At 40.3% G+C, this 14264-nt stretch overlaps 1 protein-coding gene across 1 annotated transcript in view; it reads right to left on the bottom strand.

Annotated features, from left to right (window-relative positions):
* Positions 1–349: 349 nt before the first annotated feature.
* Positions 350–14264, bottom strand: part of LOC117507309 (interferon-induced GTP-binding protein Mx-like) — a 35572-nt gene continuing 21657 nt past the window's right edge. Inside the window, exons 6-11 of the mRNA XM_034167154.1 lie at positions 9985–10107; positions 9479–9620; positions 7093–7251; positions 6921–6997; positions 6580–6843; positions 350–1181 (exon numbers count right to left, since the gene is read on the bottom strand). Of these exons, the coding sequence (XP_034023045.1) occupies positions 888–1181; positions 6580–6843; positions 6921–6997; positions 7093–7251; positions 9479–9620; positions 9985–10107 (1059 nt within the window). The 3' untranslated portion in view covers positions 350–887. The remainder of the gene's footprint in view (positions 1182–6579; positions 6844–6920; positions 6998–7092; positions 7252–9478; positions 9621–9984; positions 10108–14264) is intronic.

The raw sequence follows: 14264 nt of genomic DNA, 5'->3' as shown, positions 1-14264 counted from the left end.
CCGTCATTCCTAAACAATAAAAAAACGACGAGAGGGTGGGCCACTCCTCACTCAAAGACTGCCCACAGGCAAATGACGTAACCGACAGGCGTGAAAAAATGCTTGTATGCCCACAAGGGTTCAAGCATGTCTGATGTAATCACACGTGATTCAAATCCATATGGTTTTTGAAAAAAATAATAAGGTCGGATACTTTTCTAATAGACCTCGTATATATATATATATATATATATATATATAAAAACACCTGACCTTGTAATTGTGAGATCTTTTCTCATAATTATGATATCAGGGACTCTTTTTTTATCCAGTGAATGCAATACACTCCCATAACATCATGATCCCTGAGCTTGTCGGATTTGCCATGTTCGCATTCAGACAGTGATAAATTCCGCTCAAATCAAACTCTCCCCACCAGTGCACATATACAGGATGTCTTGAAACCAGGAAAATCATTCTGCTGAATGTGGCTGTTTGTGTTGCCAGTGGAAATGTGACGTTATCCATCTAACGGAGCCCCAAATCCACCGGAGACCGATGGGTTAAGTGATGTTTGCTACCAGACAATTATTTTAATGTTGCTAATCAGTTTATTCAGTCACTCATAGTATGACTACACCAAGTGTGTGATAATGTGTTACTCCACAGTGTTTTTTTCTTTTACTTTCATTTTCTTGGTTAAACATAAAACAATGTTTTTCTCTTTTTAGAATACTTCTGAGGGTGAACAATCAGCACATTTTAAGCCAATAAAACAACAACTAAGGTTGTGCTACCATTTCAACACAGACCAGTGGGGGAAAAAAAGAATCCATGAACAGAGAATGATAAATGTAGAGGCTTCAAATAAGTGTACTCCATGACTTAATTAAGCAAATCACTTCCGATCAAGCTTTGGTGTGGCCCCCTACATTTGTCACCTGGTCAATGCAACTCAACGGAAAGACATTTGCACTAAAAAAAGCAGCCAGCAAAACCCGCGCCTTGGTCAGGCGGGTGATGCATTTTTGAAGCCTGATTCGCTTGTTTTTTATGACAGAATCTTCTTGAAGCAGGAATTCAAGTAGCTCTTTGTCCTGAAGAATGGGCAGCATCTCCTTCTGCAACTGGAGTGCAGACTCCTGCAGCATGTGGTAGCGAATCATCATGGGGATCTGGTCAGCAAGACGTTCGCCAACAATCTGTGATGTACAGGAGAAAAACATTTCATGAGATCAAACGTAGTCAGATTTAAGAAAAAACAAAACACACTGCTAACCACTACATTTCTGTACCCCAGGTCACTATTTCATTACGCTATGAAATAAATCCTAAAGTTGAAAATGTTAACGCTGTAGGAAAGGAGTGACAGTCTTTACGCACATAGGGCAAGTGAATATTTGGGCATGTCCAACTCCACCTGGCTATTTACACAATGTGAAATCTGAATGACAGGTAGGGCACAAAGGAGTTGTACTCAGCCACTGAAATAGTCACGAGTATGTGTTAAACCAGTCCAAGTGACATCTGCTATTCCATTTAGTACAAGTATTCAACACCTGGGCCCATATCCGCAAAGCATCCTAAGGCTAAAAGTAGCACCTAGTGACGTTATTCTGAGAAAAATCTTTGAATTCCTCCAATTTTTAGACATTTCTTAAAAATTTTCCTTGGTAAGATAGGCCTTATTAAGAGAGCTCATAAGGAGTGTCTTAAGCAAAGAAAATGGCAGAAAAGGCAGAGAGGAAGGAGAGATAGTCCCTGTATGTTGAATGTCAGTGATTCAGTAACACGCTACCAGCTAGATCATGCAGGGATAATGTTTGTGGTTGACCTCATCAAAGTAAGTGATGTTAGCAGCCTAAGACACACCTGTTTGAGGCAAACTTCACTTTGGATTACAGCACGTACTGGCACTTCTACACTCACCGCTTGTGCACAACTACCAGCACGGAGAGCAAGCATAAAAATAAGCTAAGCAATATAACTAACGTGTTGCCCATGGGGATCCACGGACACTAGATTGAGTAGTTTTTATAAAATAGGTAGCTGACATTTTTCACGGGTGGTAATTATGCAAAGTTTCTATGATGAGTTGGAATGGTGTGTGAGTCCAGAATGTTTTTAGAACCTTATATCTCAACAGTTTTTGGAAGAACTGCCCTTTTTTCCTGTTAATTATGTAATGTTTTTTGTTAATTTATTGTTTAGGTTCTTGTTATCATATACACACTATTCATATTATCATTACTTTTATTAATATGTATATGTCACGGACATGAACGAGCAAAGCTCTTCAGTATCTCAAGATGTCATTTAGGTCCTTCAGACTTTTTTTTTAGGAAATGCTTCTGGGGAGCGTTAGCATGGCTAAAAACCTTCAGCTTCTTCCCCCTGATTACCACCCTATTAATCCCCTGCCACTTTAAGCATTTTTTTTTTTAAATTTGCATCTCACATGCCTGAAAAATCCTCACCATCTCATTTGGGTCCTTCAGACTTTATTTTCAGTAAATGCTTCTGGGGAGCATTATCATGGATAAAGACCCCACAACTATGGCCCTCTTAGTCCCCCCCCCCCCCCCCCCTCATTTTAAGCATTTTTTTAAATTTCCGTCTCACATGCCTGAAACGCCTTACCATCTCATTTAGGTCCTTCAGACTATTTTCAGTAAATGCTTCTGAGGAGTACTAACATGACTAAAAACCTTCAGCATCTGGGGAGATCCCACAAGATCTCTTCTCGTGGGATCCAGGAAGTGTTCAACATTTGACATTTCCTGTTTCACTATGGACTCAAAATTTGGCACTTCGTTTTTGGGACTCAGTATACGAGGGAGCTTTGCACCGCTGTGCAACACTTCACTTGTATTATTATTATCAGTATTATTAATATTGTTATCTTATTACTTCAATTTTGTCATTTGATTATTAAATGGACCACAATGGAAATAAATATTTTCACCTTCTTTTGTCATGTATGTATTTTGAATGTATTTACAATTATATTGTGTACTCACAATGAACGTAGTAAATAAACCACACATGTACACTTTTAATACAAAGATAATTGGCATATGAATGAGGTACGTTCAAACATTTTCAAGCTGTGTAATAATTTAGTTTTGCCGAGTTTCATCATCGTGACATTATTTTCATGATTACACATCTTAATGCAGTTCAGGTTATTCACCTTATTCAGGAAGTCAGGGTGGGAGGCTCCGTTTTGTCAAACAACTTCCGGGTTGCCACTGCGTCTAATGATTAGCTACATGGGAACACAGTAGGCTACGCTAGAAGTGTCCAAACATGAGCAGCATTAATTGTTCAGTTTGTAGGTGCCACAACTGGAAGAAGAGGAAACTATCACTTTCAGAACGATGTTTTGAACATGGAAAGAAGAGATCTGAGTGCTGTGGACCAGCATTTAACTGTTCCCTCCTCCATCGAAAGACGAGGATTTCCGGTGCTGGCTAAAGGCGCTGAATTTGAAAAATCCACCCAAATGTCCCTATATCTGTTCTCTTTATTTTGTGGAGAAAAAACCCATACCACTGCATCCTTACCCAGACAAATGGTTGGGCTACAACGCTCCATTGAAGAAGCCACGGCGGATGCTAATGAGACAAACGGGTAAGCTGTGTGTGTAGCGTTAGCTGCTATCTAATTTACTCATTTTCTGGCGTTTGATACAACCAAGCACTGCATGAAATAACACCATACGTATATTAACGTTACAACACTATAACATGACCATGAAAGCTCTCTATCAGATGCAAAGAGTGTGGGTAGGATGGGTTAACATTATATAACAATGTACATCTGAGCCATTTGGGGTGCATGTTTGGTACAGTCTTTTTGTTCATACAAATTTATTAGACCACCTTCATTGTTGAGCTGACACACGGTCAGTAATTTTTCGTGTATGATATTCAGGTCCAACCGAAACAGAGAACTGCTACGCACTGACCAACTCAGTCTGTTCTACACTGGTCTTTCAGTAGAAGGTTTTTTGTTTATATCTGATCTGCTGCCAAAAGTTGCTTGCTGCAGGCCGACCTGGCGGAGATGTTTCACGTGTCGCAGTCTGGGATCAGCAGAAGAACACCTCAGTGGCTTGACATCGTGGAGGAAATGCTGAGGCGTTTCATCCCATGGCTTCCCCGAGAGATCATTTTTGCAACAATGCCACAGTGTTTCAAACATCAATATGCATCAACAACCGGCATGATTGACTGCTCAGAAACTCCCCTTCAGAAACTGCATAACATTGACTCTAGGGCTGAGTCATATAGTCATTACTATGGCCAAAACATGATCAAATATTTGGTGGAAATTGTTCCTTGTGGTTTGATAATGTTTATCTCTGCTGCATATGGAGGTAGATGCAGTGATAAATTTATTACTTCAGACTGTGGCTTCCTGGATTACCTGCGGCCAGGTGACGTGGTCCTGGTAGACGTTTTTTTTTAATATCAGATCTGCTGCATGAATGAAGAGTGAAGCTTATCATAGCTGCATTCACCGAAAAAGGAATGGAAATCTCTGAGGAGGATACCACCCACACCAGGCGCATTGCAACCGTGAGAGTCCATGTGGAAATGGTCATCCGGCTTCTCAAGAACTTTAGGATTCTTTCACAAACTGTCCCAAATAACTTGACAAACAAATTTGATCAAATACTCAGAATCTGTGCAGCTTTGTCTAACCTGCGTGGAGAGATCATCCATGAAGATGAAAAGATGATTTGTGAATAGTGTTACTATTGTAAATTGTTTTTATGTAAAAATTGTGCAACCCTACAAAACATATTGTAGTTCATTTACAGTGTAACTGTGCCATTTTGACAAGGTATTTTCAGCATGTTCTATTGTTTTTGCACAAGTACTTTGTGTTAGTCTAGATTCAATCAGATTTCCTCAGTTTTTTGTCCAGTCTTAGGACTTGGTGTACTGTGGTAAAAATTTGTATAAAATTGTATATGTATATATGTTATCCGAATGCAAGTGCACCACCCAGTGGAGAACTTGTATTTGAGAATAAAACTGCTCATTTTTCTGGCAGAATGCTGTGTTTTTTTTTTTAGTTTTATTGGACATAAAAGTTAACAACTAGAATATAGTTATTTCTCACCTGTAAGACGACCTTCAGATGTTTAGGTTCCTAATGATATGTCTGACTAGTAGAAAATAAGACAGCAGATGAAATAAACAGTAATACAAGATAAATTTGGCATTAACTATTTAATAAGTTCTAATTTCTTGAAAGACCGAAAAACAAGCGGCCCTAATTTTTACCATATAATGAAAAAAATACATGGAAAAAAAAAAAATCAATGATCTCAACAACACGCCTTCCAAGTGAGAGGACGCGCTGGCTTGACTTGGGGCTGACACTGGCTTTGAGAACAATATATATCCCTGTTCTTCATGCAACAGAACACGGCTACCTTTACCGCTATGTAAATATTGATAGGCTTCGGTGCTTTTATAGTAATTCATCATAGCCAAACCATTCACGCCGAGTGACAACACGAAGTAGTTAAAAATACCAGCATACATAATCGATGGCCACTTCATGTCATCTTCCCACTCTGTTATGACCTGTCGTTCCCTTTGAGCTTTTCAAAAAGGTTTTTGTTTCTACCCATGTAACGACTTCCATCTTTTTCCATTGTAAACACTGCTCGCTCACCCGAAGTCCTAAGCCAAAACGGAAATGCCTCTTTTGTAAAAGTGGGCGGGGCTGGAGACTGTAAAAAAGTGGAGACTGGAATGAAATACAAAATTTAATTTAAAAAGAAAAGAGGACTTTGGATCACTTAACAACAGTCAAGTTCTGTTTTTTTCTGAGCCCAGGTAAGATGCTTCTGACATTGTATGTGGTTCAGAAGTGGCTTGACACAAGGAATGCAACACTTGCAGCCCCTTTCATGGAAACATCTGTGCATGGTGACTGTTGATGCACTGACTCCAGCCTAATTCCACTCCTTGTGAAGTTCTCCCAAATCCTTGACTTAGCTTTGCTTGTCAGTCTTCTCAAAGCTGCAGTCATCCCTGCCGTTTGTGTATCTTTTCTAGCTGAACGTTTCTCTTCCAGTGGGCTTTCCATCAATATGCTTTAATACAGCACTCTATGAACAGCCAGTCCTTTCAGCAATGAACTTCTGTGACTTTACCTCCTTGTGGAGGGTGTCAAAAATGAGTGTCTTTTGGACAGCTGTCAAGTCAGCATGTCTCCCCCATGACTGTGACTGTGTATACTCAACCAGAGTGAGAAATTCATGGTGTTTATGCCACATAAAGAGTGAGTTTTCAAACTTGAAATGAAATATTCTCATATTTTGATTTGCTTTTTTTCTGTTTTTTGGAGACGCAGGCTGCAATTATCAAAATTACACAAACAGAAATGCTTGAAACATTTTGTTAACATGTATTGAAAATATGTCAAATTTTCACTCTACAAAATATCTGATTAAAAATACCTAACGTTTTCATGATATTCTAATTTATTGAGATGCACTTGTACAGTCTTTTTCAAATGATTCATTCTCCGACGAATATGACAAATATATATTTTTAAAATACAAATGGTACTTACTTGGTAATAGGACTTAAGGTGTTTCATCATCTCTTTCAGGGTGGCTCTGCTGTCAGTACAGCTCAGAGTGCTTTGTTGAGAACTGTTAACATATCCAAGTTGTCTATTCTTGCTTGCAGTCTCCTCATCTTCCCTCTTCCGCTTCAATAACTGCCCACTGTATCTGTTGTCCTGAGTGTAAATGATCAACTCCATCTTGAACTGAGTCCTCAACATGGATTCTGCTGTGATCTCCTTCTCTTTTCTGATGGTTTCAATCTTTGTCTGTAGGACAGAAAACGTCAGTCAGCATAATGTGGAGCACAGTCCATATTTTGTGCTGTTCGACCATTAAATGTCACCTTAGCTGTTTTGATGAGGTTAGGAAATCCAATAAAGCTGTTCTCTGCCAGCTGACAGAATGCTATCTTCACGTCATCTATAAGACATGTCGCGTGGAGACAGAGTGAAAAATACATTCATACACTGTTTATCTAAACACTGTTATTCAGATGGAGTCATGGTAGGACGTGCCTGACACATCTTTGAGCTTCCTGACAGCAGGCTCTTCCAGATATCTGATCTGCTGTCTGATCAACTCCTCAAAGCTCTTGTAGTTGATGAACCCTGGCAGCTCCCGTCCACGGTACTTTTGTTCGTACTCTGTCACCTGTTGCTCACACTTTGCACTGACTGTAAAATAAATTTGCTTTATTGAAAGAGATGCTGGAGAAAAAGTAAAGCAAATGTTAGTGGTCAAGACAACAGCCAACAACCAAATTTAAATATTGGTTTCAAACATTTTTTAACAACACACTAAGGGCCCAATTTGAAGCGTGCAAGCAGCATAGCCAGCACAAAGAATGAGGTCTTGGTTGCAGGGACACTGTGGGTGTTTCCCAGCATACCTGTAATGTTGGTTGCTAAAGCCCCTTTCCCAGCGGTGCAAATGTAGAGCTGCGCATTGTGGCGTACCTACTACATTGAGTTTTGCATCTCATTGCTCCCCAATGCAGTAAGCGGAAGAAATTAAACATGTTTAATTTTTTTCTGCGTAGAGCACTGGTCGATTAAAGCACACCGTTTTAAGCAAGTCTGTGCTTCTGCATGTAAGTCTGCGCTACACTGAGCTACTGCATGCAAATCTACACAGCTGTACACTGTCGAAACTGAGTTGGTGGCTCCGAATGTTGCATGGCAGAAACAGAAGCCGGTTTGTGAGCACTTCCTTAGAGGGAGAGGCTTTGCAGGAGCGCAATCATCCTCATTGGAGCTGCTGAGTGCCGACACGATCCTTGATGGCATTATATTTGTTCACAGCAGGGGGCTTTGCAGGAGCACGATCACCCTCGTTGACTCGGTGCTGCCGAGGGCCAACACAACGTAATAATATTTTGTGTAGTCTGTGGTGATCTCTCAGACCGAACTGCGCCTCAGTTTGTGCAAACCAGGTAACAGTTTACAGAAGCATGCTGTGAGCATCAAGTGTGAAAAAGTTTCAGATTCGCGTGTGAACAGGTTTGATCCATCCGCATGTGATCCAACATGCGCAAGTCTATGATAAAACACAGAAGTGGAAAGAACATAATTACGTCCACCAAGGATGTAATAAAATCATTGGTGTTTCTTTATTTCTCTGTCTGTGTATCTGTCTATCTGCTAGTGGGATTACATTAAAAACTACTGGATTAGATGGAAATCCAAGCCAGTGACTCAATATTTTGTGTGTATCACACAAACAAATGACTCATTGGATGAACTCAATTCAGTTATGGGCAGGATTTCCATCGAATAAATATATGTAGTCCCAACTAAATTAAATTATATTATCTTGCATGGATGTGCTTTATTTGAGTTTGGGCTAACTTCCAGGCGTGCATTGTCTTAACGGCTTCAATCACGCTAAATGAAGAATTCCTAGTGAGTACAACTTGAATCTTGTTTGCTCCACAGGGGTAAATATTTGAAGCCAAAGTAGCAATTGTTGCAGTTCTGACCAAGGGCATAGCTTCCTTCTTTCATTTTCAGGTGGGTTACCAGGTCTGCACTTTATAAGCCAGCCAGTTGCCACGTCTGCACTTTATCAGCCAGCCTGGTAAGAGGCAAGTTGGATTAAGGTGTTTCATCCCATTTTTGCACTTTTTTTTGGATCATGGGCAAGTTATAGTAGAACAGCACCCTGTGGAATAGGGCTGTTATCTGATACCAACAGAAGTCATCCGCTGTGTCCTTTTTAGACTGCATTCGTCAACCACCTTGGAATGCGGCAGACGAATGTGGTCTCATTTCCCTGAAAATGAAGCATACAACAGGTGTATCCTTACACAGAGTGCATAATGTTATTTATTATAAAATAGTGGCTTCGGCAGAGTGGGACCATAATTATCTTCTGTGTTATTCCTATAAATGTTTTCTGAAGCCTTCATAAAGATTTTTCTCATAGTTTCTCCCAGCCAGGAGGCCACCCATGTCCTAAAGTATCTTCATCAAGGACAACTGGATCAGTGGATGGAATGATGCACCACAGTTTGATGATTTCCTGACCAGCCTGTCTTCAGTGATCAGCTCATTTCTGTTCAGTTATCACCTGTCTGAGATTCCTTGATTGAAGACGCTGCAATAATTGATAAGCGACTGCATGATGGAGAAATGAAGAAAGGTCATCATTCAGTTTTCCACCAGATTACTGGCAACGTTCATTCTCACGTGACAGCTTCTGGTGATTAACTGAATTTGCACCACCCTGCTGATCTGTCTGAGGAAACGCTCACATCTGCATCTCCTCCTACTTTTTCACTCTGTGTTGGTATCAAAACACTAAACAGACATGTTTCACTGTGAAAATAAGGCCTGAAATTGTACTTTTGAGAGACATAAGTTGCAGTAAACACATATAATAGCAGCACCTTAATGCACTTACAATTTTGTCCAGACACCACGATGGTACTATTCCATTCACAAAACTGGCTTCTGAGGTCCGAGAAGATATTGGACCCATTTTCATATTTTAGTTCTTCTCCTGTGGCGAGGCTGACAGCGCTGTGTGTAAATTCTGTTACTTTCTAGAATATAAAGGGAGCAAAATGCAGGTTCTATTTTAGAATGAGTCATCTGAGAACCTCAAATTAGTCATCTGTAGGATTACTATACAGCAGTTAAAGTATTCCAAAAAGGGCCAAGAGGGTGTAGGTTTTCTTTGCAGCCTCTGACTCCAGCAGGTGATTTCACTGATTAACTCATCCCATCTGCTGAAAGTGATGTTAATCACTGAAATCACCTGCTGGATTCAGTGGCTGCAAAGAAAACCTGCATCCCCTTGGCCCATTCTGGAATACTTTGGACACCACTGCTGTACAGTATAGTGAAGTGTTTTATTATAAACTACCTCATTACAAAAGACACAGACTGCCATAAAATTGGACTCACATCAATGAGGTAGACCCTTCTCTCTGCTGCCTCACACGGAGCTCCGGTGCCGTATCTGTTCAACTCTGCATGAGACTCTGCTAATTTCTTCTCAGTCTGCTCCCACAGCCGAGGCAGAGATTTCTGTAAAACACACAGACATCAAATACTTGAATGCATAACACTGCAAAAACCTGATATGTGATGACGTTCGCCAACATATTTATTTAGCTGTCTGTCTGTAAACAGGATTACATAAAAACTACTGCATGGATTTTGACAAATTTTTCACCATAGATATAGATGTTATAGCATGGAAGACTCCACTGAATTTTGGAGGTGATCCGCATCCGGATTCTGGATCAAGATTTCACTTTATTTAGGCTTGAAAGGATTACATCAAAACTACTTCACGTATTCTCACCAAATTTGCACCACAGATGGATATTAGGGCATGGAAGACCCCACTGAATTTTGGAGGTGATCTGGATCCTGATTGGAAGATGTGGAAATCTCGGTTTCCTCTTGTTTCAACTAAATTATTGTAAAGATGCTATGACATACTGCCTCTAGATGGGCACTACCACCAGCAATTCATGTCAAAACACTGTTGCCCACAACCTGCCTCAAGAGTGATGAGAACCAGTTGGAGCACTTTATCCTCTTGAAAAGCTCTCCACAGAAGAAAAGCCACACTGACCACATTCTTAAGTATTCTTTTCAGCGCCTGAACGTGATTTCTTGGAGGAATTTCTGGAAAGTCGCTGACGTCTGCCACCTTGAATGCACGTTGTGCTGTACTCGTACTGCAGTCGCTTCATAAACATGAGCAAAGGACTCTTGACCAGTGCAGCTATGAAAAAAAAAGCAACAAAAAAGCCTGGACTACAACACAGTGTTGTTACACCGCTACATCATTACAGAGAAAGAATGAAAAAAAAAACAACTTTTTGCCAGCAACGTATCCCTTTTAAACATCATTTTGTGAACATTTAAGGAAGCCTAATAACGCAAGTATTGTGAACTCAAACAAAAGTAAAATACAAAAGTTTAATTAAATGTGCATAATAATGTAACATCATATGAAATTTAAGTACTTTCTACACTACTAATGAATGACAGATCTGCTGACAGCTGGGTTTGTGTTTACCTGCTCAACCAAATGGCCCACAGTCACCACCATCGATTAATTTTATTTTTCCTTTACCTATTTTTACCTTAATCATCAAAGGCAGAGCAGATATATGAATTGCTTCTCTGTGTGTATGTCTGTCTGTGCAAGTGTATATATGTGTAGATACACTGAACAAAATTATAAATGCAACGCTCTTGTTTTTGCTCCCATTTTTATGAGCTGAGCTCAAAAATCTAAAACATTTTTCTCTTTACACAAAAGATTTGTTGCTCTCAAATATTGTTCACAAATCTGTCTAAATCTGTGTTCATGAGCACTTCTTTGCAGAGATAATCCATCCCACCTCACAGGTGTGGCATATCAAGATGCTGATTAGACAGCATGATTATTGCACAGGTGTTTTAGGTTGGCTACAATAAAATGCCACTCTGAAATGTGAAGTTTTGCTTTATTGGGGGGGGGGGGGGGGGGGGGTTTGATCAGAAGCCAGATGCCATCGAATGTGAGCATTTGCCCACTCAAGTCGATTACGACGACGAACTGCAGTCAGGCCAAGACCCTGATGAGGTCAACGGGCATGCAGGTGAGCTTCCATGAGATGGTTTCTGACAGTTTGTGCAGAAATTCTTTGGTTCTGAAAACCGATTGTTGCAACAGCTATTCGGGTGGCTGGTCTCAGACAATCTTGGTGGTGAACATGCTGGATGTGGAGGTCCTGGGCTGGTGTGGTTACATGTGGTCTGCAGTTGTGAGGCCAGTTGGATGTACTGCCAAATTGTCTGAAATGCATTTGGAGATGACTTATGGTTGAGAAATGAACATTCAGTTCACAGGCAACAGCTCTGGTGGACATTCCTGCAGTCAGCATGCCAATTGCATGCTCCCTTAAAACCTGCAACATTTGTGGCATTGTGCTCTGTAATAAAACTGAACATTTCAGAGTGGCCTTTTATTGTGGCCAGCCTAAGCAGGCATTAACATTAAGCTTTTTAGTGTACTTGTGCATAGGACAAGTAACCCTGGGTGTGGCAAGCGGGCAGTTCAGCACAAACAGCCTGGCTGGATTTAAAAAACTACCTGAGAGCAAGGCAGAGTGTGACGGCACTGTCAGAACACTGTGGCACGGCGCCGTTATTCCATTGTCTGGGGAGAACCCTGTGATATCATGTTTTCCGATTGTCCGCTGCGTGGAGAGTTGCGGGAAAAACTGAAGACGCTTTCTTGCGAGGTGCCTCACAAGACGTGATGTAAATGAGAAAACAACTTGTCCGGTCGCACAACGATTTAGAGCTATTGCTTGTCCGATCACATTTTACACTTGTCCCGGCCAATCGGACAAGCGTAATGTCGATGGTAGCTAAGGTACACCTGTGCAATAATTATGCTGTCTTATCAGCATCTTGATATGCCTGTGAGATGGGATGGATTATCTTGGCAAAGGAGAAGTGCTCACTAACACAGATTTAGACAGATTTGTGAACAATATTTGACAGCAATAAGTCTTTTGTGTAAAGAGAAAAATGTTTTAGATTTTTGAGTTCAGCTCATGAAAAATGGGAACAAAAACAAAAGTGTTGTATTTATATTTTTGCGTGTAGATAGATAAAGGTTTTAGGTATCCCAGGGTTTTAATGAAGACAGAAAGACAGACAGATAGACATACACACACACACAGTTGTATGCAAAGGTTTGGGCACCCCTGATAATTTTCATGATTTTCCTTATAAATCATTGGTTGTCTGGATCAGATATTTCTGTTAAATATATCATATAGCAGACGAACACACTGATATTTGAGAAGTGAAATGAAGTTCCTATTACAACCCCTGGCAAAAATTATGGAATCACCGGCCTCGGAGGATGTTCATTCAGTTGTTTAATTTTGTAGAAAAAAAAGCAGATCACAGACATGACACAAAACTAAAGTCATTTCAAATGGCAACTTTCTGGCTTTAAGAAACACTATAAGAAATCAGGGAAAAAAAATTGTGGCAGTCACTAACGGTTACTTTTTTAGACCAAGCAGAGGGAAAAAAATATGGACTCACTCAATTCTGAGGAATAAATTATGGAATCACCCTGTAAATTTTCATCCCCAAAATTAACACCTGCATCAAATCAGATCTGCTCGTTAGTCTGCATCTAAAAGGGAGTGATCACACCTTGGACAGCTGTTGCACCAAGTGGACTGACATGAATCATGGCTCCAACACGAGAGATGTCAATTGAAACAAAGGAGAGGATTATCAAACTCTTAAAAGAGGGTAAATCATCACGCAATGTTGCAAAAGATGTTGGTTGTTCACAGTCAGCTGTGTCTAAACTCTGGACCAAATACAAACAACATGGGAAGGTTGTTAAAGGCAAACATACTGGTAGACCAAGGAAGACTTCAAAGCGTCAAGACAGAAAACTTAAAGCAATATGTCTCAAAAATCGAAAATGCACAACAAAACAAATGAGGCACGAATGGAAGGAAACTGGAGTCAACGTCTGTGACCGAACTGTAAGAAACCGCCTAAAGGAAATGGGATTTACATACAGAAAAGCTAAACGAAAGCCATCAACACCTAAACAGAAAAAAACAAGCTTACAATGGGCTAAGGAAAAGCAATCGTGGACTGTGGATGACTGGATGAAAGTCATATTCAGTGATGAATCTCGAATCTGCATTGGGCAAGGTGATGATGCTGGTACCTTTGTTTGGTGCAGTTCCAATGAGATTTATTAAGATGACTGCCTGAAGAGAACATGTAAATTCCCCACAGTCATTGATGATATGGGGCTGCATGTCAGGTAAAGTCACTGGGGAGATGGCTGTCATTACATCATCAATAAATGCACAAGTTTACGTTGATATTTTGGACACTTTTCTTATCCCATCAATTGAAAGGATGTTTGGGGATGATGAAATCATTTTTCAAGATGATAATGCATCTTGCCATAGAGCAAAAACTGTGAAAACATTCCTTAGAAAAAGACACATAGGGTCAATGTCATGGCATAGGGTCAATGTCATGGCCTGCAAATAGTCCAGATCTTAATCCAACTGAAAATCTTTGGTGGAAGTTGAAGAAAATGGTCCATGACAAGGCTCCAACCTGCAAAGCTGATCTGGCAACAGCAATCAGAGAAAGTTGGAGCCAGATTGATGAAGAGTACTGTT

This window comes from Thalassophryne amazonica, chromosome 3, assembly GCF_902500255.1.
Source record: "Thalassophryne amazonica chromosome 3, fThaAma1.1, whole genome shotgun sequence".
Lineage (NCBI taxonomy): Eukaryota > Metazoa > Chordata > Actinopteri > Batrachoidiformes > Batrachoididae > Thalassophryne > Thalassophryne amazonica.
This window is presented reverse-complemented; position numbering and strand designations above follow the sequence as displayed.